This window comes from Zingiber officinale, chromosome 6B, assembly GCF_018446385.1.
Source record: "Zingiber officinale cultivar Zhangliang chromosome 6B, Zo_v1.1, whole genome shotgun sequence".
NCBI classification, from domain to species: Eukaryota; Viridiplantae; Streptophyta; class Magnoliopsida; order Zingiberales; family Zingiberaceae; genus Zingiber; species Zingiber officinale.
Genome location: NC_055996.1, coordinates 7,870,662 through 7,894,565, shown reverse-complemented (window position 1 = coordinate 7,894,565; position 23,904 = coordinate 7,870,662). Strand labels below are relative to the sequence as shown.

Here is a 23,904-nt window from a genome sequence, read left to right as displayed (position 1 = left end):
ATTGAAGGTTATTTTTGATGATTTTAGTTATTCATCTATCTCGGAAAAGTAAGATTTTTCTTGATTTCGGAGTTAGTGAATTTTTTTTACCAAAAATATCCTCCGATAAAAGAAAAATGTGAAAAAAAATATAAAAAAACTTTAAAAAGAAAAGAAAAAAGACATTAAAAAATTTTAAATTTAAAAAAAATAAAATAAAAACTTAAAAAAAATAAAAATAAATAAATAAACATAAAAAAATTTAAAAAATGAAAAAAGTAAAAAGAAAATAGTAAAAAAACATAAAAAATTTAAAAAATAAAAAAGAAACGTAAATTTTTTTTTAAAAAAAATATGAAAATGAAAAAGTAAAAAAACATTAAAAAACATAAAAAGTAAAGTTTAAAAAATATTATTATTATGTATGATTGATTTTGTAAGATACAGTAAAATATTAAATTAGGTTATTCAATAAAAAATTTTAAATAAATAAATTTTTATTATATTATCTAAATTGAATCAAATAATATTTAATTATATTTTATTCCTCGTAATTTTTATGTATGATAATTTGAATCAAATATACCCTTAAAATTTTTTTTAATAAATTTAAAAAATATTAGAAAAACGATGAGCATGGAATGCAACGTTCAGTGTGACGCTTTCCCAATTGAGTTATATATATCCATCGATGCCGAAGTTTGAATCTCTAACTATAATTTTTATAAAAACATATATTTGAAATAAAAATTCTTTTAAGATTTTTTAGCAACCTAAACGCTATATATATAAAAAAATACAGTAAGCGTAGATCCAACATGAGATTTTGACGCTCTCCCAACTAAGCAATCCCCTGCTGAAATTTTGAACTCCTAACTGTAATTGTTATAAAAATATTTATTTAAAATAAAAATTCTTTAATTTGTTTTTAGTAAGCTAGAAAAAATATAAAAACTACAGTGAGTATAGACCAAACTTTTAGAGAGGCTCTCCTAATTAAGCTATCCTCACTAATGTTAAGTTGTGAACCTTAAATATATTTAGAGAAATGATATTCATCTGAAATTTTCATCTAGAAAATTCATCTAGATAGACACATAAATGATGGGTCCATAAAAAGTGAAATGGTGAGTCTCATCATTTATGTGTCTATCTAGATGAATTTTCTAGATGAAAATTCTAGATGAGTATCACAGCTCATATATTTATTATGAAAATACAATGTGTTAGTCTTCAAAGACCAACATCAACAATATTGAGCGGGTCTTAAAGACTAGCATCAATATAATTAAGTGGTATTGATTTATAGAAATCAGCACTTGAATCGTAAATTATCACCAAGGTGGATGGTGTTGATTTTATGATGCCAACACCAAAGAAAAGAAAAGAGCTACGACGTATTATAGAAGATTTTCTCACTAATGGATGACAGACTTGAGAAAGTTAGCTATCAAGATGGATCTCTATGTATATTTTTCTAATTTACCAAGGTAGTCAATGAGAAACGAAAAGGTCCACTAGCCACCCCTAGGATTAGTCGAGCCAAAGTCTTAGATATCTAGTATCAACTAAAAAGAAAAAAAAAATTGTTGCATGTAGATAAGAGAAAGATTAAAATAATTAGATTTTGACCGTATCAAATCGCTCATATCGGATGTCCCCCACAGTTATTCATTTAAAAGTGTACAAATTATCATTATTATGTGTGTCTATATATATATATACACATAAGTTTTGATATTCTACCCATTTTACCTTACATATTATTTTTTTTTCAATTTAAAATATTTTTAATATTTAATACTATAACACAATCTTTAAATCCTAAAATATTTAAGAAAAACTATAATACACTTTATCCTGTCCATCAAATTTTTTTTATATATACTATAGTTTAGTTTTTATTAAAACTATACTTTTCTAGAAAAATTTAAATATAATTTTATGAATGGGAAGGATCAACATATAAATCAGTAAATTTTATGGATGCATGTGAAAAGTTTTTATTTAAATGGCGGCGCATATGTTTCGCTGGTAAGGTTAGCCTTCTCCTAAACCCGACTAATAAACCCTAGCATGCTACTCCGCCTCTCCTACCTTTGTCGGTGACCAGAGAAGAGCAGGCCGTCGTCGACCGGAAGGGAGCAGGACGCTGTTGCTTTGTTCGAGTTACTCCGCTGTCTTTGATAGGGTGGAACTCCTTCGAGGCGGTGGTCTCCATCCAGGACACTTCAACTTTTGAATAGCGCGAACACTGCTTGGCTACCAAAGGGACGCATTGGAGGAACAGGGGTAAATTGGCAATTAGCAGGTCAATCCTGATTTCTCTCATGACTATGGATAGCAAGAACGCCAATTCCGTGTCGATTTCCTCTGCTCCTCCTCTTCCTCGAACCCTAAACGTGCACAGTTTCACTGAATCCCGAGCAGCCGAGCTCGTTTCGCTCCACAACATCATATCCACAAGGTTGAATGGTGACTTTCGCATCCGCCGCGACAAGAGGAGAAGAACCACCGGGCATCGGACTACCAACAACCACCACCGTCACTCTAAGAGAAGAAAGGTACAGGGCGACAATGTATTCCATGGCGAGGACGGGGAGAACGATAAAAAAATCAAGAAGGTATCCCGGAAAACTCGTCGGAGAATGGAGTTTCAAGATAACCCGATTTCTGGGTTTGGCACCTCGGGGGACGGAACAAAGAGGCTGAGAACGCACCTCTGGCATGCCAAGCGATTCACAATGATCAAGCGTTGGGGATTTCACCTTCCTCAGGGGCTTCATGGCAGGTCAGGATGGTAGATTTTTCATTGTAACTCATTTGTTTTCGAACATACTAGCGATCGTGCACACTTAAGCTTAGCCAGAAGGTCGTCCATAAATTGAGTAAGGGTGCTCCAAATCCCAGCAGTAAGCTACTGTAACGGACTTTCCCTTATAAAAAATTAATTTAATATCATACTTGATCTTAGCTAAAAAATCGAGAAAAGTATGCTTTCTAACATCGTCGGCCCAAGGTATTTATAAAAGTTTCTTTTGCTCGCAGTGTTGCTAATTCTAAAATGTGGGATTAAAGAGAATTCTAGATTTCTAATTGATTAATGAAATTCTCAATAATACGTTGTGACTGAGTCTCTAACTCTAGATCCCTAATTGATTAATGCGAAAAATTTTCAATAATACGCCACAGAGTCTCGAACTGTAGATCTCTAATTGATTAATGAGAAAAAATCCCAATAATACGCCGGAACTGAGTCTTGAACTCTAGATCGCTGATTGATTAATGAGAAAAAATTCCTAATAATACACTGCAGCTGAGTCTTGAACTCTAGATCCATGATTGATGCGTTTGTGGAAATTATAAATAAATTTTGAAATTATTTTTAGTATGAAAAAGAAAAAGGACATTAACGTAATTGTATTTTGGGATTCACCAAAGTTAGTTATTAAAGATGGTAAATTCTTAATAAAATAGTAAGATGAGATGGAAATTTCCAACATGTGAATTAATTCTTCTGCTGCACCCTACTAGTCTTACGTTTTATGACCTAGAGGGGAAAAATTATATATAACTAGAAGAACACCTGATACAGGCTCAGTGAGAAAATTCATAGGTTCTTAGTAGGTGAAATGCCTTTTTTAAGGTAAGTTTCAATGATATTTTTGCGAAATATGATTTTTTTCTTTCAGATATGCCTTTGTTTAGGAAAATTGTTGATGCAACTTATATTAAGTTCCTAACTGAATTCATCTTTTCAGCTAATAATTTGTGCAAATTTAAACCACATAGATATAATTTTGTATCAAGCATATGCATGTTTATCAGTCTTGCTATTGGTATTGTGTCTCAACTCATGAACTTGCAGCGACATTGCTCCTTCGAAGTTTTTTTAATCTTCTGACATTCTAGGCTATTGATTCTTGCAGAGGAAGAGGTTCAAGGGCTGTTTTAAGGTGGTGTAAAAATGGTGCCCTTGTACATGATTCTAGTTATAACATTCCCATCCAATTAGAGGGTGCAGAGGCAGGCATCTTCTTCTCCCTTGTGAACTTTGCGACTTAAATCCTTCCATCTGTTTGTTTCTATTTTCAGTTTGTACAACATTTTCTTCACAAATTCATTGGGACTTCTATTCTGTGTTTCTTTAGGGATCTATATTGGCAATATTACGGATGGTTTTATTCCCATCACCTGCTTTACCTGCAAATGCACCAGAGATGCAATCAAGATGGGTAGCTCAGGGAGATTGCTGTGGAAATGCTATGGTAGGTTGTTTACTTTGAAAGATGATTTATTAAGACGTCCATTCTTGAAAAACAAAATCATGATATTGACTTTCCTTCAGCTTTATCATTTTGGAGCACCAATTTCCAAACAGATAGCTCCTGTAATTTACATGTGGAGCCCCTTACCAACTGGTAACAATAACAATAGTATGGGACAACATGGTAATTCAAACATTTCTGGAAGCTCACATAAAGGTGAATGCATTTCTTCAAATAGAAAATTGTGGATATGGATACATGCTGCTGCAATTGATGAAGGATTTGACGTACTAAATAATGCATGCCAAAAGCAGGTATGTTAATCCTTTTTTCTCATTGGTTCTGCTTTCCTCTTCCTCATCCCCCATAAATGATGCATTGCAGCACCCTTTTTCCTCTTAGTTGTTTTTCCATCTGTTGTCGACGCATATGCTATAACTAAATATCCTTTTTATGTTTGTCTAGCAGGATCTTATACTTTTTGGTTCACTTATCTATGCAGTTTTTTTTTCTTTCTAAAAAAAGCATTATGAGCTTATCAATATTTGTGAACACCATAGATCAACTTGGAATGAAATTCCAAATTTTGAATTTATATTTTAGTAGTGTTTGTGGAACTAATGACATTTAGTTGTTTTGATTGTTCAGATGCATGAGTTTGGTTCAGATGTCAGATGTTTTAAAATTGAGGGACAAGTTGCAAGGTTAGATGTTATGGGATCCAAGGCAACACAAATGCTAGAGAAGATTTTACATCCCGTCTCCCTGTACGTTTTTAGTGATAGTAAATGAGAGTTTAAACTGCATGAATTAAATAAAAGATTTCAGTAAATAATAGTTATCTATTCTTTGCAGTTCAGGTGCAACTGAAGCCAATTCTATGTTAAACCAATCATCTAATACTGCTTGTATCAACTCAAATGATCAGAAATTGGTTCTCCTTGATCATATGGAAAACCTTCCATCTCATGCAATTCTATCTTTAACCACTCATGATCCACGGGATTTGCCATCTAGTGGAAATGAGATTCAAGTTAATGAACATATCCCCAGCCTCGATAATGATTTTGTGCAAAAGGATTACCCTAATATCAATGAAAAGTTTCATTCTGGTTCCAAAAGTCTCTGGGATTTTGCCGATAATTTATTCCCACCTATTCCTGAAAGCATTCTTTGCAAAGAGAGACATGATAAGCGCTTGTATAACTTCTACCTTGAGCCTTCTGGTAGTGGAGAAGCAACTGAAGCAAAAGATGATCCACGCCGATACTGCCCTCTTTTGCTTCTTAAACATAGCAAGCATGGGAGCCTCCATATGGGGTGAGAAACTATTTTGTTGTTTTTTTTCTTGTATATCAAACTCCTGTTTATGATTAGTATCAAGTGTTCTGTTTGCAAGGATGTCAACATTGCGGGATGAGATAGTATTTTCTTCACCACATTTACTTGTTCAAGGGGTGTTAGTTTCATGGGTTCATAAATGCATGCCATTTGTTTAGTTTTCACATCTTTGTTATTGATTGTTTTCTAAATACCTCGTTATCTTGACCTAGCTTTGAAGTTATTGTGCTTAAACTCTATGTATGATCCTGCGACTAAAATTTTTAAACTCTCAGGTGGTCTATTATTCTACCACTTTGCTGGGTTAAGGTTTTCTGGGTTCCATTGGTCTCACATGGGTTTCATGCGATTGGTTTGAGAGAAAGACGGTGGATTGCCTGTAATGTAAGTAAATTGCCACTATGCATAATTAATTTTAATTCTTGAATAGTTATTGTTGATTATGGATAACGATTATTGTAAATGAAGAATATATCGTTTATTGAGTTTCAAATTGATAATTTTATAGGGTAGTTTATAAAAATAAAGATGATATATAATATCTTTCTAATTATAGAAGGATCAAATTAATGAGTCTTACCATGCATTCTGTGGAAAGAGTTAGAAGAAAATAAGAGGTTTTCTAAAAGTGAAGCAATTTGGCCCTTTGCCTAGAAGGTCAACCATAGGTTCTTTTTATTTACAAGACACTTAATGGAAAAAATATAGAGAAAAAGATTTGCATATAATTTTTATTGACTTGAAAAAAAAGAACACACAAGGTTCACTCTGTTGACAATAGAGAAAGGAATATCTAGTAATAATATAAATGCAATAAATATATGTATAAGAATGTTGTTAATAGTCCCAGAGCTACTGTAAATGACAAAATGTTTCCTATGAATATAGGTTTACATCAAGAGTTATCTCTAAGTGCTTATTTCTTTACTTTAGTAATAGATGAACTAACAAATCATATTCAAGATAAACCTCTCTGTGGTGTGTATCATTTGCAGACAATATTGTGTTGATTGATGGGATGACAATTAGATTAAATTTTAAGATTTTATTTACAAAACTTTATAAACTAAAGGTTTTAAGGTAAGCAAGAAAAACAAATCAAAATAGGAAATGCAGTTTGAGTAATAACAAAAGAATTGATTAAATAATTAAGAAGGCTGGATATGAAATCGTTGTAAGAGTAATATTTTAGATTTTTTTTTTAAAAGAAAGGGTTATTGACGAAAATAATCAGTAGGATAAAGAATAAGTAGTTTGGCCTAGATAGCTGGGACAGAAGAAAGGGATATTTATTTTTCAATAACTAATGATATAATTTGTGTAGAGCTAATGGATAATGTAGTTCATCCTTGATAGTAGGGCAAACACAATTTGATGGTAATGATGATTAGCATGACATGCTATCTTGAAGAAACTAGCCAAAAGCCAACATATTGAGTAGTATTTGTAAGTTAATCATTTGGTTTAATAATTAGGATGGTGAATTACTGAATCTTGGTTACCTTCTATTTCTATACATATATAAGCTCAGTTTTTGAATTTTCATTTCCCAAGTTTTTTATAATACTTTTTATTTTATATTATTTTCCAACTAAGCATTATAAAACATCTTGCAGAGTGGCTTACCATCTTTTCCATTTGATTTTCCTGATTGCCAAGCTTACTCGTCTTTCATGGTGGATGAAGCTGCTGCAATTAATAAAGCGTCTGAGCGCCGGCCTCCTGCTGTGAGAGCTATGAAAGTGCCAATACCCCCTCCTTGGAACTGCATAGCTACTGCATTTGATAGAGCATCTGAACTACTTCCTGCTCTCAGACCTTTAAAAGGACTTATACCCCGTCCGTGTAAATTTTTATCCTCTACTTTTGTAGAAGGACCAGACATACTAAGAGCTTGTCAGGAGCAGCAATGCCAGACCTCTTCCAGAGTTGTTTCAGAAGAGCCAATTGTAGGCTTGGACTCCGAAGATAGGGCTTCATCATCTATGTGTCAAGTTGCTGGAAGCTTTTCGTATGTTGTTCCTAGGACATCCGAAGTTTTGAACTGGTACTTTGAAAACATCCATAGTGGAGATTTACATCTGTTACCTAAGATTCATACAGGGAAAAATTGTACGATTGACTGGGCTAAAAGCAGTACCAATTCAAGAGATATTGACAAAAAACTCTGCTTTGTACAAGTTCTGCTTCATGCATACAAAGAGGGTGTTTTTGAAGAAGGAGCAATGGTTTGTGCACCACTTTCAAGAGACCTTTCACGATGGACATCCAGGTTTGCACATCCTCAAAGCTTAATTCTTGCTGTTTCTTATTAGCTAGTAGTATACATTATTTTTGGTATAAATTAATGTTAGAACTACTGGAGCAAGTAGGAAGATTTTGTATTTTGAATCAATTGCGGCTGTATGATTCGTCTTGATTTATCTTTTTCATAAATGTACTTGGACGGATTCCTTTTTCACTTGTGTCTATCTAGCTAGTGGTATCTTTTATCTTTCTGTTGTTTATGTAGCAGTTTGTAACTAAATAATTGCAACAAATATTAGAGGTCATCGATGTTAGACTGTAATTAGAAGGGTTTTGTGGAAAAGCAGCAATATGGATTTGAATATCAATTTTAGTTATTAACACTTTTAGTAAGGGAGACAAAAGTGAGGAGGGCGAGTGGAGAGAGATGGAAAGGAGAAAGTGGTTTTGTTGAATGATATCATTGAAGGCGAGAGTAATTACTAGACATTGCTCAAAGAAGTGAAAAACACTTTAGGATTTAGGATTTAGGCCTTACGGTTTAGGGTATAATATTTAGGATTTAGGAAGTGAAAAAAATACACTAGGTATATCATTCCTCTATGACTAAAATGCCTTTCATATGAGAGATTCTTTGGCAACCGAGGGTAATGTTTTATTTCACTTTGTCTTCACTTCCTATCCAATTCGTCCAGCTGGAGGATAAGAAAATAAATGAGATGGAGGGTGAGGACAGAATAAATTTCCTTCTCTCTAAAATATTCACTTAAGCAAGAGTTTGGCACCCTTCCATCTTTCTCCAAATTCTCTGTTCCAAAAACATCCTTTAGTTGTCGGTTTGAGAAGATGAGTTGCTGTGCATTTGGGTGGATCCATATATACGCGAGGTGCATTGTGCTTTTATTTCCAAGCAATTGACTATGGAGTTCCAATTTTCATTACACAGTTAACTGATGCATAATGCAGCCTGAGTTTGTTTGTCAAATATGAACATACACATTCAAGTAAACGAAAAAAAGAAGACTCAAACCTTTTATATGATCATATATGACTTCATAGATATCAACCACAGTGAGTTTTCCTCATGCAGATCAGAGGAAATGGACGACCAAGAGCTTAAAGTCCCTCAATCTTTTGTGCAGTCCTGCTTCATAGAGCAAGGATCTGGCAAATGGGAGATGCTTGATCCTGAAGAATGCTCAACTGTGCCAACATTTAGGTGGCCCATCGGATTTGTTACAACTGGTTTCGTACACGGGAGGTAGTATTCCATCACTTCTCGGTTATTAGCAACTTAACGATGATTAATTGCCTGTAAATTCTCTCTACTATTTTTTGTTTTCACAGTTCCAATCCGGTAGCGGTGGCTTATTGTGAAGCGAGACTCCTTGCAGCCCTGAGAGAACAACAGTCATCTGTTGCCCAGATAACAGATTCCAAAATATTGATATTTGTCCGAAATATGAGATCTACAGCTTATAGGCGTGCTCATGCCATAATCGCTATTGAAGATCATAACGATGACTTGGAGTTTTTGTGAACGGGATTGATGCTCGTGCCAACACCATTTATAGTCTGTTGTATGAACAGTTGGTCTTAAAATGAATTAACGAATGAATTTATAGTTTGTGTGTACAAATTAGCGTTAGCTATGCACAATAATTTCTACAATCAAAACTCAAAACAGCTTCCCAGCGCACTCCTTGATGTCTTCGTCTTCGCGCGAAGGAGACGCATAGGCTGCGAGTTCTCTGAGCTCAGACACGCTTCTTCCCAATTGCAGCGCTATCTTCATCTCAAACACCTCGCCGTTCTCCCTCCTATCGGCCTCCTCCTCCTCCAGGTTGCTCTCGATCTCCTCCTGCAGCCTCCGGTAGAACCCTGCGCAGTTGCGGAACAGCTCCAACACCATCCCCACTTGCCCACCGTGCTCCAATGTGTTCACTGTCGCCGCAAGCACGCCGCCGACGACGCTCACAAATGCCGGCAACGGACCGAGCGCAGGGGAACCTATCAAGCCGGAGCTCATCGCGGCGGCGCATGCGAGAAGAGGTCCGGCCGTGGCCAAGGCCTTGTTGACGTTCAGCGCCAAGTTACTCAGCTTAATGTACTCTTCCTCGTCTTTTACTTTGAGAACTCTGAGCGCTCCCTTCATCTCCTCTTCGAGATCTTTGCTCCAGCCATTGCCGGCGCGCGTTGCTCGTGATCTCTTCGGTTGAATTTTAGGCCACCACCGAGTGGGCTCGACTACCGCCGGGAACTTCTCCAGCATCCCCGGGACCAGGGGAAGCGGGTAGGCCTTCTCAAGCGCCAGCATCTTCTCTACTGCCTCCGAGACGTCGCGATCGGTCGGGAATCGGTGGCCGAGACTTGTTTCGATGGACCTCCCGAGCTGCCTCCACAACCGCGTCGCATTTCTTTGTTCCTCCGCCAACTGCGAGGGCTGAATCTTGCTCGTGATCATCATGATCCCCGCTGCGGCCGCGAACAGGATGGCCGACGACACCTTGAAGGCCAAGGGGTCGCCGGCGGCAGAGATGGATGCGACACCGGCCATCAAGGAGGCGGCGAGGGTGATGGAGTTGACGGAGCTGGTGAAGAGGTGGTTCCAGTTGTTCCTCTGCTCTCCGATGATGGCGTGCATCTCGGCTCGGTCGGCGATCGCTTCCAGTACGGCGTACATCTTCGAGAGCACGAGCTCGTCGGCCATTGCAGGTGCCGGCGATCGGCTGCTGTCGGCGTCAATCTTATCGAGTTCTCCGAGGCTAATTCGACCTTCTTGCCGCTTGGCGATCTGTGGAAGCTTGGGCAGGGAGACTCCAAGTGTTCCAAGGTCGACAGGAACTCTGAGAAGAGCACGGACCCTCTGGTAGCCGTGGCTCGAAGAAGAGGATGAGGGGAAAATTAGGCCTCGGGCTTGCAGGGCTGCCATTTATAAATTCTGCAACCTCTCTCTCTTTTCTGTTATATTCTCGTCGATCTTCCTGAATCACGAAGCTAGATTTGATACTTCAAAGATGTCGGATTTTGTTTGTGCGCTACGACGAGAGATGGATGAAATCTATTTATAAGGATGTGCGGAAGCGTTGACCAGCTGCGAGAGAGCCAATTCTTTGAACAAGTAAAACCCGAAGATAACGACGTCAATGGACGACTTTCAAACGTTGAATAGGTACGATGACCGGTGTTGCTGAACCGGTCTGGTCTGTTTCTCCATGCCTTATAGAAAAAATAACTTTTTACCAAACTACTTGAATAAAATTTTAAAATTATTAAATCATATATCCTAATTTCAAAATTATTAAATCACGTGCTCATTTTAAATTTTTATCCCGATTAGTATTCTCAATCGAATAAACTTAAAAAATTTCGTCCAAAATCAATTGATAGACTTGGAGAATTTAGAATGTCTTGAAATTATGTCCTATGAATTCGTCTAGTTTTTATGATTATATTTATATATCCAAATATCAATTTAATTTAATATATTGAAAACAATGATTTTTTGAACACGAATTAGTTTTTCGGATATAATCGTATTCATAAAATCTCTACTCTCAAAATATTAGATAAAATTAATATTTGAGAATATTTTTATAATCAAGAGAACTAAACGAACACATGGTAACTAATTTCATATCATTCCGAGGTCCAAAACTAGCTGATTGACCTAAAGACCTCAAAATGACACAAAATCAGTTTTTATATGTTTCGTCTAGTTCTCATAATTGTAAAAATGCTCTCAAATATCAACTTGACTAAATATATTGAGAATATTGATTTTTTGAACATAAATCGATTACAATCAGCTAAAAAAACAAAATCGATTCGACTGCTAAAAAAGACACTTGAATGGGAACAATAACAAGGGAAAAATTGGAAGTGAATACATGATTTGGTAATTTTAAAACTTGGTACGTGATTTGGTAATTTCAGAAACTTATCTATGTGATTGGGTAAAAAGCTGAAAAAAAATAAAACAACTTTTTACCGAGCTATGTAGCTAACTTTGCCAAATATCTAAATCGCGTACCCTATTTTTAAAATTATCAAATCATATATCCTATACTCATTTTACCCCTTCACATTTATCTCAGTTTATTGCTACACTTTAGCAATTGATTCAAGTTATTTTTTTAAAATACATAGATTATTTTTTAAGATCGATTTATGTTTAAAAAAAATTACTGCACTCAATATATTGTATAAAATTGATATTTAAGAGCATATATAATCAAGAGAACTAGAAGAATATATAGGACTTGGTTTCATGTCATTTCAAACTCTCTAGGTCTATTAGGTGATTTTGGCCGAAACTGCTGATGAACTTAGAGAGCTCGGAATGATATGAAACCAAGTTCTAGGTATTCATCTGTAACGACCCGCCTTCTACTGACTAGGCTGTGAGGCCGATCGCTACATTATGCTGTGCTAAATTACTATTGCGGAAATCTGGATTGATTAAAATTTTACTAAACTGATTACTGTAAAATCTGAACTTAATATTCTAGGTGTACCTAGGAGTTGTACACATGCTAGGGAAGATAATCTATGCCTCTCGGATGTCCTGCTGGCTGTAATCAGGCATTTCAATCGATCCATGAATCGATTGGGCTGTCGGATCGATCTAGTGATCGATCCAGCTTGATACTGGCACGGAGAAAAACTCTGGATCGGTCGGCTGACCGATCCAGTGGCTATATGGCTTCTGTATGCGGCTGGATCGGTCTACCAACCAATCCAGGAGTGCACTGATCGGTCGGCTGACCGATCCAGTGGCTCACTGATCGGTCGGCTGACCGATCAGTGAGCTTCTGTACTCAACGCTAACTCTCTGTTCGCGACTGGATCGGTCGGCTAACCGATCCAGTGGCACAACCCAAATCTGATCGATCTGTAGATCGATCTGGTTTCTGTTGGGGTTGCAAGGTTGCAAACATAGTCCCATATTGGAAACACATGGGAAAGATCATGAGTTTATAAGAGAAAAAGATATCTCCATTGGCATTAGGCCTTTTGGGTAGAGCCCAAGAGCAAAACCATGAGGGCTTAGGCCCAAAGTGGACAATATCATGTCATTGTGGAGATATCTAAATTCTTTTCGATCCTACAAGTGGTATCAGAGCCCGGACTGCCAGAAGGTTTAACCGCCGACTGTGCACAAGAGCTATGATCTGATTAAACCATGTGAGTACAATATTGACCTCGAACAAAGAAAGTGGGGGCTCCTATGTTCGGATCAAGAGGACCAGACACCAGACAGGAAGTCCTAGTAGGTCGGGTGGACCGAGGGGCAAGAAGTCCTAGTTGCGGCTAGGCAAGGAAGTCCTAGTAGGTCGGGTAGACCGAGGGGCAGGAAGTCCTAGTAGGTCGGGTAGACCGAGGGGCAGGAAGTCCTAGTAGGTCGAGTAGACCGAGGGGCAGGTCGAGGATCAGACGTGGGAAGCCTATGGTCCTTTGTTTGAGGGGGGGATTGTTGGGGTTGCAAGGTTGCAAACATAGTCCCATATTGGAAACACATGGGAAAGATCATGGGTTTATAAGAGAAAAAGATATCTCCATTGGCATGAGGCCTTTTGGGTAGAGCCCAAGAGCAAAACCATGAGGGCTTAGGCCCAAAGTGGACAATATCATGTCATTGTGGAGATATCTAAATTCTTTTTGATCCTACAGTTTCTGATTTCAAATCAGAACCCCTGATTTCAGCACTTGTTCGTGCCAGAATCTCACACAACAATTATATAATGCATGGAAAACGTTCTAATATCTATCAACTAGCATTCTAACATGATATAGTACGAGGTTTATTAATTTATAGCATTTAAGCCACTAGAAATGCATAAAGGTATCTTAAGAAAAGAAACTAAGTTCTTAATTTGCTAAACTCCCTAAGGATCTTCGTTCCAGGTTCATGCCACACACACCATCTCTGCATTGACCTCCAGCTTCCTCTGCTAGTCCATCTTCCCTTTACCTTTATCTGCAGTATAAGGGAAAATAGTATCTGTAAGCTTTAAGCTTAGTAAGAAACCAACTACCTCATTAAAACATGCAACGATGCAAACATATTTTTAAAGAATGCTATTTAAAAACATGCACTGAATTTGTTAAAGCATGGTATACTGAAGTTACATGGCATAAATACTGAAACATGGCATGCATAATAAAATCTAAGCATGGAGCTATCTCATGGTATCAACTAGAAGAACTAAACTGAAACTGAAACTAAAACTGAGCTAAAACTATATTCACATAACTAGATTACGAGTTTGAAAGCTATTATCATAATAAGTGAAAATAGTAATCATGCTGCTGTTTGGGCCCGACAACTATACTTGCTGTGCGCACATCCCTAGCTAGACCCGGGTTTGCAAGTCCCGCATTTAGTAGGGTTTACTAGGTTATCTAAACCTAGGGACCGACTATGGGAGCCCAGCCCAATGGATATCTAATCCTGTACAGTGCCCCTACTGAAAATAAAATACTGAATCATAGCTAATTAATTTATCTTGCTTTTACTATGTTATCTGAACCTAGAGGCGACTGTGGGTGCCCACCCATTGGACCGTAGCCCCATATAAGCTGTAGCAAGACTAACTAAACTATTTAAATGCTTCTATTGCATTTACTGAGCTATTAGAAATGTCTACTGTAGCATTTTACTGAGCTAAGCATTTTATCGAACACTTGGTGTGCTCCAACTCTCCTCTCTATTAGGGAGACCACCTCTAGGCACCCGACAACGTCTAGAATCTCCAACTGAAAGGAGAAAACGTGTCTGGCCCATCTAGAGGTGCTCAACTAGATCCCTAAACCTGAAAAGGAGGGTTAAATACACCCTATGCGTCGAAAAGTCTACGTATAGCTAATTTAAAAACATTCAATCGTACGAAAAGCTACTTATACTGCAGGTGAGGGGTTTCTTACCTCGTACGCTAATTTTCTTACAACTCTATTCGCTAGAATTCTGGTGGAGACGATCCTTTCGACAATCTCCTCGCTCCAACGCGTTCTTCTCGCGGAGGGGAACGTTCTTGTGCTGAAATCGCTGCCGGAAGGTGCTCTTAGGGTCCTAGGGAGAGAACCCTAGGGTTGGCGCCGAGAGGAAGAAGGAGAAGGAGAGGGGCGGCGTGTAAGGTGAGGTCTCGGTGGAGAATTCTCGAACCAAAGAAAAATAAACCAAACCCCTCTTAAATTTTCTATTTATATCAAGTGGATAACTCGGCCCAACTTAAATATAAATATTATTGATTCCCTCTTCTTTCAGCACACCCCTGCTGGGGCTCCTGGCTAGCCGGATTCACTTAAGTCTCGGCTCGGCTAGAGGTCATGGGTTCAATTCCTGCGAAGGTTGTTTTACGCTTATATTTATTTTTGCTACTTCCGCTACTCTAAAAATTTCGAAAAAATATCTAAAAATTCCAGAAAAATCATACAATATTTCTAATATAGTTTGAGAATTTTTGGACGTTACATCATCTAGTTCTCTTGGTTATATATATGCTATTTTATATCAATTTGACACAATATATTAAGATCAGTAATTTTTTGAACATAAATCAAATTTTTAATCGTTAAAATTTTTTTTAATCAACTACTATTGTGTAGCAATCGATTAAAGTTAATGTTAATGATTACATAAACAACTTTAATCGATTGCTACATTGTAGCAATCGATTAAACCCGCCTTTCTTTTTTTAAAATGATTAAAAATTTAATTCGTATTAAAAAAATTAATACTCTTAATATATTATACCAAATTAATGTTTGAGTGTATATATATAATAAGGAGAATTAGACAAATACATAACTTGGTTCTATGTCATTTCGAGCTCTCTAGATCCATTTGCCGGTTTCGACCAAAATCGACTGACGGACCTAAAGAGATAGGAATGACATGGAACAAAGTTTTATGTGCTCGTCTAGTTCTCCTAATTATATATATGCCATCAAACATCAATTTAACATAAGATATTAAGAGCAATGATTTTTTTAACATGAATATATCCAAAAAATCGAATTCATATTAAAAAAATTATTGCACTAGTCAAATTAATATTTGAGAGCATGTACATAATTTCCTTCTTTGAAGCAATGCTAATACCTTAATTTACTTGGTCTCGACCTCCATGAGGTGACTAATCCAAGGGTCCGACTCTCACGATGTCATCTGTTGGTGCAATCATGTCCTGGAAGTTTCAATGTGTTGACAATTATTTAAGTTTAGGTTAATACGGTGGAACTAACATGCATTGTGAGTTTGCAGGAGGAGTTTCTTGCAGGTCAGAAGACCAGATGCAAGAGAAGACCAAGAAGGTCGAGGACTGGATTCTTGGCAAAAAGAGTTCTTGCAGGTCAGAAGACCAGATGCAAGGCAAGAGAAGTCCAAGAAGGTCGGGGACCGGATTCTTGGCAAGAGAAGCTCCTGCAAGTCACAAGATTATGTGTGTGATAGGCTCACTGTCAGAGATCGACTGGAAAATCGATTCAGACATGGCTGTGCGGCAAATTGCCTCTGAATCGATCAGCCGATCGATTGAAGGTAAGGCAATCGATTGGCTGATCGATTGGTAAAGTTCTGCGCAGCACAGAATGCGTCTGGATCGATCAGCCGATCGATTCAAGGTACTGAATCGATCGGCCGATCGATCCGTGAACATTCTGTGCGAAGCACAGAATCGTTCTGAATCGATCAGCCGATCGATTCAAGGGATTGAATCGATCGGCCGATCGATCCGTGAACATTCTGTGCGAAGCACAGAATCACTCTGAATCGATCAGCCGATCGATTCAAGAAGCTGCGATTTCATGAGCAAGCGGCTGAATCGATTCAAACGCTGCCTCCAATCGATCCAAGTCAAATAAAAGAATCTGCACCGTTGATCTTGACGCGATGACCTCCAACGGATAGTTGTGAATCGATTGGAATATGACTTCAATCGATCCACGGCGACGGCGGCGTGAGAAACGGCTAGTTTTCTCAACGTATAAAACACGGAAAGAAACGGGACAACAAGCACAACAAAAACATATACTGTTCCATTGCTCTCCAAGCCTTTTTAAAAGCTCTCAAGTGATAAAGATTCAAAGCAAAGGGTTCAAGCTCCTCTCTACTACGTACTGAAATCTCACCTGCAAAGAAGAAGTTGGTTAAATCTTGTAATCTTTCTCTACTTCTTCTTTGTAGCGTTTGTGATATTTATTTTGAAGAAAAGGGAGAGGTGTATTTCTGTTAAGGTTTCTCCACCTTCGGTGTGATTCCGAGAAGGAGGGTTTTCGATAGTGAAAGAGTGTGAGTGGTGTGGATCCTTGGATTAGTCACCTCCTTGAGGAGGTGGATACCAAGTAAATACCGGTGTTAGCATTGCCTTCAGATTTCCGCTGTGCAAAACAAAGTTGGTCAGCAAAAGAAGTGAGCCATTCACCCCCCCTCTAGCTCAACCGATCCTAACAAGTGGTATCAGAGCATTGGTTTGCTTTTGAGGATTCATCGTCAAGAAAGCACAAGTTAAAGAGCTACAAGATGTCAATGAAGGAGGGACATAGTACTTCACGACCACCATTCTATGAAGGCAGCAATTTTGCTTATTGGAAGAGCCGCATGGAACACTATCTCATGACCGAAATTGATATGTGGTTCTCAATCACGGAGGGATTCATGGCGCCAACTGAAAATGGAAAAATGCTTGAGTCATCCAAGTGGACTGTTGAACAAAAAATGAAGGCTCAAGCAAATGCAAAGGCGATTGTGACTCTTCAATGTGGATTAAGCTCGGAACAACTCAACAAAGTTGGACCCTTTAAGAGTGCCAAGGATTTGTGGGATAATCTTATTGAACTAAATGAAGGCACCAAGGATTCAAGAATTGCAAAGAGGGATTTGTTGATAAATCAACTTCAAAACTTCACCATGAAGGATGGAGAAACGGTAAGCTCACTACATGGGAGATTCAAGGAACTCCTAAATGGTCTTCATTCAGTTGGAGAGAGTGTGGAGAACCGAGATCTCATAAGGTATGCTTTAAAATTTTTCCCAAGAAACTCTTTATGGTCATCCATGGTGGATGCTTATAAGGTTTCAAGGGATTTGTCAATAGTGAAATTGGATGAATTATTTTGTGAACTTGAATTGCATGAGCAAGCTAACACAAGCCATAAGGAGAAAGGTATAGCATTGGTTGCAGGTGAAAAGAGCAAAAAGAAGCACAAGGAAAAGAAAAAGGAGAAGAAGGAGTCATCTTCAGAATCCGAACAAGATAGTGATAGTGATAGTGATGAAGAGCTATCATCAAGTGAAATGGCAAACTTCGTTCGAAGAATGATGAGACATTCAAGGAAGTTTGACAAAAAGGATGTTAAGAAAATCTTCAATGATGAGAAAAGAAAAGGTAAATCTCTTGTGGATTCTAAGAATAAAACTGATGTAATTTGCTATGAATGTAAGAAAAAGGGGCACTACAAAACGGAGTGTCCAAAGTTGAAGAAGCAAGAGGAAAAGATCAAGAAAAAGAAGAAGGCGTTGAAAGCCACATGGGATGACTCATCATCAAGCTCATCGGAAGAAGATGAAAGGAAGAGCTCAAAGCACATGGCTCTCATGGCCTTAAGTCATGTAGAAGATAGTGAAGATGAAGATAGTCATGAAGAAGATGTGGAGTCTTCAAGTGAGTCATCTTCTAGTGATGATGAGGTAATTTCTCCCAAGCTTGATAAGATGTATGCCACCATTGCATGCTTAACCAATGCACTAGCTAAATCAAAAGGGAAGGTCAAAAGATTGCAAAATGAATTGAAATCACTCAAAAATGAAATTGTGCCATGTGAAAGTTGCATGCTTCATGAAAATGACAAAAATGATGTTGATGATCTTGAAAAAGAAAATGTATCATTGAAATCACAAGTTGATGATCTTAGATGTGCTCTAGTAAAATTTACTTCAAGCTCAAAATACTTAGACATGATTCTAGGAGCTCAAAGAGGCGTGTACAATAAAGCGGGACTAGGTTTCAAATCTCAAGATAAGGAAGTTAAATTCATGTCCCTAATTAGTAGAAACCATGCTTCAAGGGTTAAGGTTGTTCAAGCTTGGGTACCCAAGCAATTTGTTATTGATGCTACCGGACCCAAAGTGTGGGTACCAAAACATTTGGTTCATCGTGTTTAAACAGGCATGCGCAAAGGGGGAGCATCCAACAACATGGTTCGTAGATAGTGGATGCTCTAAGCATATGACGGGAGACTCATCAAAATTTTCATCATTTAGACACAAAAGTAAAGGTACCGTTTCTTTTGGTAATAGTGGTGAGCTAAAAGTTATAGGAATTGGAGATATTAGAATTTCCGAGAAATTTGTAATAAAAAATGTGTTACTAGTAAAAGGCATGGCTTTTAATCTCTTGAGTGTTAGTCAACTATGTGACTCGGGTATAGAGTTGAGTTCAACTCATCTCAATGCCTAGTCAAACATAGTGAACTAAACACCAATGTTCTCATAGGCCATAGAAAAGAAAATATTTATCAAGTTGAACTATTTGGTGCTACTAATGTGTTTGCTAAGTGTCTCATGTCCAAAGAAGAGGAGACGTGGCTTTGGCACCGGAGACTCGCTCACACCAACATGAAGAATATCAAAAATCTCTCAAGGAAGGAGTTGGTGCACGGATTGCCAAAGTTGAAGTTTCAAAAGGACAAAATATGTGATGCATGTCAAATGGGTAAGCAAACCAAAGCTACTCATAAAGGTAAAAATGTTGTAAGTACTTCAAATGCTTTAGAGCTCATTCACATGGATTTATTTGATAGTAGCAAATATAGTTCTTTAAATGGTAGTAGATATTGCTTTGTAATTGTGGATGATTACACTAGATATACATGGGTGTTTTTCTTGAAACATAAGGATCAAACTCTAGATACCTTGATTGCTTTTTGTAATAGAGTAGAAAATGAAAAGGCTCATAAGATAAACAAAATAAGAAGTGATCATGGAGGTGAGTTTGAAAATGATAGATTCACAAGTTTTTGTATGGAAAAAGGCTACAAACATGAGTTTTCAACCCCTAGAACACCTCAACAAAATGGAGTTGTTGAGAGGAAAAATAGGGTGTTACAAGAGGCCGCTAGGAGCATGTTAAATGAATATTCACTACATAGTTTCCTATGGGCCGAAGCAATCAATACGGCTTGTTATGTCCAAAATCGAACTTTAATACATAGGTTTCTAGGAAAAACACCTCATGAATTGTGGTTTGGTAAACAACCTACAATTAAGCATCTTAGAGTATTTGGGTGTAAGGTCTATATTCTAAACACCAAGGATCACTTGGGAAAGTTTTCCGCTAAGGCGGATGAGGGGATTCTTGTAGGATACTCAAGTCATAGCAAGGCATACCGAATTTACAACAAAAGATCAAAACTAGTTGAAGAATCACTAAATGTTGTATTTGAAGAAAATCCCTCTTTAAACGCTATAAGAACAAACAATGAAGAATTACAATTTGAGTTAGAGAAACTAACACTAAATGAGGTAAATCATCAAGGAGAAGAAAATCAAGAAAGTGATGGTGAGAAAAATGAACCTTTGCCACTTGAACCCGAAATTATAACAAATCAAGACTCAAGACCTATTAGGACTCATGTAAATCATCCCTTAGATCAAGTAGTAGGAGACATTACTCAAGGAGTGAGAACTCGATCTTACTTTAGAAATGAAGGAAGTCAAGTTGCCCTAATATCTCAAATAGAACCAAAAACCATTGATGATGCCTTGTTTGATCCGGATTGGATTTTAGCAATGCAAGATGAATTATCTCAATTTGAGAGAAGTCAAGTTTGGGATTTAGTTCCTAGGCCTAACAACAAATCAATTATTGATACAAAATGGGTTTTTAGGAACAAACTTGATGATAAAGGGATAGTGGTGAGAAACAAAGCTAGATTGGTCGCTAGGGGTTTCAATCAAGTAGAAGGGTTGGACTATGATGAAACTTATGCACCCGTAGCAAGATTGGAGTCAATTAGAATGATGTTGGCCTTTGCCGCCCACAAGGGCTTCAAATTGTACCAAATGGATGTAAAATCAGCATTTTTAAATGGTGTAATAAAGGAAGAAGTATATGTTGAGCAACCACCGGGATTTGAAAATTTGGAGTGTCCAACCCATGTATATAAACTTAAAAAGGCCTTATATGGACTAAAACAAGCTCCTCGGGCTTGGTATGAACGATTGTCAACATTTCTAGTATCAAAAGGGTTTCATAGAGGAAAAATTGATCCTACTTTATTCTTGAAAGTTAATGGTAATGATTTGTTTGTGGCCCAAGTATATGTAGATGACATTATTTGTGGTTCCACAAATAAAGATTTTTTAAATGAATTCATTAATCACATGGAGAGTGAATTCGAAATGAGTTTGGTTGGTGAGTTGACATTTTTCCTAGGATTACAAATTAAGCAAACAAAAGAGGGCATTTACATTCATCAATCCAAATATGTCAAAGAGCTATTTAAGAAATTTGGAATGGAAAATGCAAAGGAAATATCTACCCCCATGGCCACAAATACTAAGTTGGATAAAGACATTGAGGGGAAAGAAGTTGACTCCAAAGTGTATCGTAGTGCTATAGGAAGTCTTCTCTATCTCACGGCTAGTAGACCGGATATACTTTTCGCCGTAGGTATATGTGCTAGGTATCAATCTTGTGCCAAGGAGTCACATTTAAGTGCCGTTAAGCGAATTCTTCGTTATCTCAAGGGGACTCAAAATGTTGGTCTTTGGTATCCTAAAACCGAAACTTTTGACCTAGTGGGCTATACCGATTCCGATTATGCCGGATGCAAGTTGGATCGCAAAAGCACTAGTGGTAGTTGTCAATTTCTAGGGTCCTCTTTAGTAAGTTGGTCAAGTAGAAAACAACATTGTGTAGCTCTCTCCACAACCGAAGCGGAATATATTGCCATGGGAGAGTGTGTATCGCAATTATTGTGGATGACTCATACTCTAGAAGACTATAAACTTACCTATAACAATGTTCAAGTACTTTGTGATAATGTGAGCACAATCAACTTAACAAAAAATCCCGTTCATCATTCAAGAACGAAACACATAGAGGTTAAACATCATTTTATCCGTGATCATGTAACTCGAGGTGATATCATTTTAAATTATGTTGGATCAAAATCTAACTTAGCCGATATCTTCACCAAACCTCTTCCCGAAGTTGAATTTAGCTTTCTTAGAAGAGAATTGGGAATGTGTTGTATTGATTAAATCAAATCCTCCATGGTCACTTTATAGGTAGAGCCTTTGGGTTTTTCACCTTAATTTTTGCCTCTCACAAACACATAGGGTTATCTTCTTTGTGTGATTTAGATGGGGGTGAGAGGTTAGGAACATTTATCTTGGTCATAATGCTTGTTATGATGCATTAAGTTGGCCAAGAAAAATGATTTTCACATGAAACATTCATTTGTCCAATCATAGGGAAAGCAAGTGTACAACTCATGTGCCCGTTGCCCTACGATTATGATTGGAAATTTCCAATTGATCATGTCACAACTCACTTCTGAAACATTGGTTGAAGTGTGTTATTGGATGGGGATTATTATGAAAAAGATAGATACAAACTTCCTCATATTTTTGAAGTTTTCAATAATTTGTGGTTTTGTGTAAGTTTTCATTAAGACGAGTTTATTTTTATTAAACTTTATTTTTCCTTGATAATATGGGACATATATAGTGTCTACGCAAAATTTCGTGATTTTTGGAGTCGTGTACAATTAGTTGTGCTTTTCCAAATCTTGGTTCTGAAAGTTTTTCAGACATGCAGAACTATCAGGCTTCCCAATCGATTGGTCAATCGATTGGGAGGCTCGCACTTGGCCACAGAAGGCATCTGAATCGATCAATGGATCGATTCAGAGTACCTCGATCGATCAATGGATCGATTGAGACGCTCGTCGATTTTCCACGAAAGGCATCTGAATCGATCAATGGGCAGCGTTTGTTCATGTTGTAGTTTAGGCGGAACTGCTCAAAACTCTTGGGCAGCGTTTGGAGAATAATATCGACCTGAGTTTCCCCATCGATTTTAGCTCCAAGGACTTCCATCTCATTCAAATGATCCATCATCCTGAGGATATGATCCCTTACGGGTGTCCCCTCAGTCATGGTGGTCGTCATTAAGTTTCTCATGGACTCCTGCCTGGCAGCTCGATTCTGGTGTCCGAAGAGTTCTTTGAGATTGAGCATCATGTCATAGGCAGTGGGTAGGGTCTGATGCTAATATTGCAGCACATTTGATATAGAAGCCAAAATGTAATACCGCGCCATCTCATCTGCCTTGACCCATCTCCTATGTCTCTATATATCCTCTTCACTAGAATCCTTATCAGGTACGCTAGGACAGACCTCAAGAAGTATGAACTTGTATTCTTCAGCAGTTAAGACAATGTCCAAGTTTCATTTCCAATCAATATAATTTGGACCAGTAAGTTTGTTTTCTTTTAAAATAACAGCAAGAGGATTGAAAATCATTTTGAAATCCTGAGAATCACAAAATAAAATATTTGGTCAAAACTTTAGAATTTAAAATAATATTGATTCCTCAAACAATATAATTTAAATTCACCAACACCTCAAAACACCATGAATTTCGTATGCCACGATAATGTGGACGTATACTAATTTAAACATTTGTAAGAGGATATTTTACTCATTAATTTTATTATCTTGTCAATCTAACTTTATGACAAATAAAATTAAGAGTTGGTTCATCTTCGGCCACACAAATAATAGCAGTAACTCCGATAGGGAGGATACTATTAAATGCGCCTAAGTATATACCATTACTTGATACTTAGTCCATTAATTAGGATTGTGCCCCTTCAGATGGAGAAGATCACACATACCTAAATAATTTCCTATAATTATCCATAGAGAAAGTTTGATCTAGTGATCTGCAAACAAACTCATCCGATATGGAGGAAGGCATTTAAAGCCAATGCGCAAATTGAATGCATCACTTACAAACCAGTAATGGAGATCGTGAGATTTATTTAAATAATCCCTCTC

At 37.4% G+C, this 23,904-nt stretch overlaps 2 protein-coding genes across 3 annotated transcripts; one reads left to right on the top strand and one right to left on the bottom strand.

Moving 5' to 3' along the window:
- The first annotated feature begins 2,018 nt into the window (after nt 1-2,018).
- On the top strand, nt 2,019-9,474 carry LOC121991851 (ribonucleases P/MRP protein subunit POP1-like). Of its 2 annotated transcripts, XM_042545909.1 has the most exons (10): nt 2,019-2,770; nt 3,909-4,005; nt 4,131-4,247; nt 4,328-4,561; nt 4,896-5,014; nt 5,103-5,567; nt 5,864-5,972; nt 7,205-7,860; nt 8,926-9,096; nt 9,183-9,474. In XM_042545909.1, exons 1-10 carry the CDS (start codon nt 2,310-2,312, stop codon nt 9,373-9,375), a joined length of 2,622 nt encoding a protein of 873 aa, XP_042401843.1. In that variant the 5' UTR covers nt 2,019-2,309; the 3' UTR covers nt 9,376-9,474. The 2 variants fall into 2 exon arrangements, with proteins under 2 accessions (XP_042401843.1, XP_042401844.1); XM_042545910.1 differs by lacking the exon at nt 2,019-2,770 and having other exon boundaries at nt 3,905-4,009.
- Nucleotides 9,475-9,513: 39 nt separating this feature from the next.
- On the bottom strand, nt 9,514-10,767 carry LOC121990730 (probable F-box protein At4g22030). The gene has a single exon (XM_042544808.1). The coding sequence runs from the start codon at nt 10,765-10,767 to the stop codon at nt 9,514-9,516; it is 1,254 nt and encodes a 417-aa protein (XP_042400742.1).
- Between the last annotated feature and the right edge of the window lie 13,137 nt (nt 10,768-23,904).

What these genes read in the sequence shown, in the direction of transcription:
- LOC121991851 (XM_042545909.1), top strand. Translation starts at nt 2,310, where the DNA reads ATGACTATGGATAGCAAGAACGCCAATTCCGTGTCGATTTCCTCTGCT. An exon ending in CCTCAGGGGCTTCATGGCAG is followed by an intron (nt 2,771 to 3,908) that starts GTCAGGATGGTA and finishes TGATTCTTGCAG; the next exon opens with AGGAAGAGGTTCAAGGGCTG. An exon ending in CTTTCACGATGGACATCCAG is followed by an intron (nt 7,861 to 8,925) that starts GTTTGCACATCC and finishes TTCCTCATGCAG; the next exon opens with ATCAGAGGAAATGGACGACC.
- LOC121990730 (XM_042544808.1), bottom strand. Translation starts at nt 10,767, where the DNA reads ATGGCAGCCCTGCAAGCCCGAGGCCTAATTTTCCCCTCATCCTCTTCT.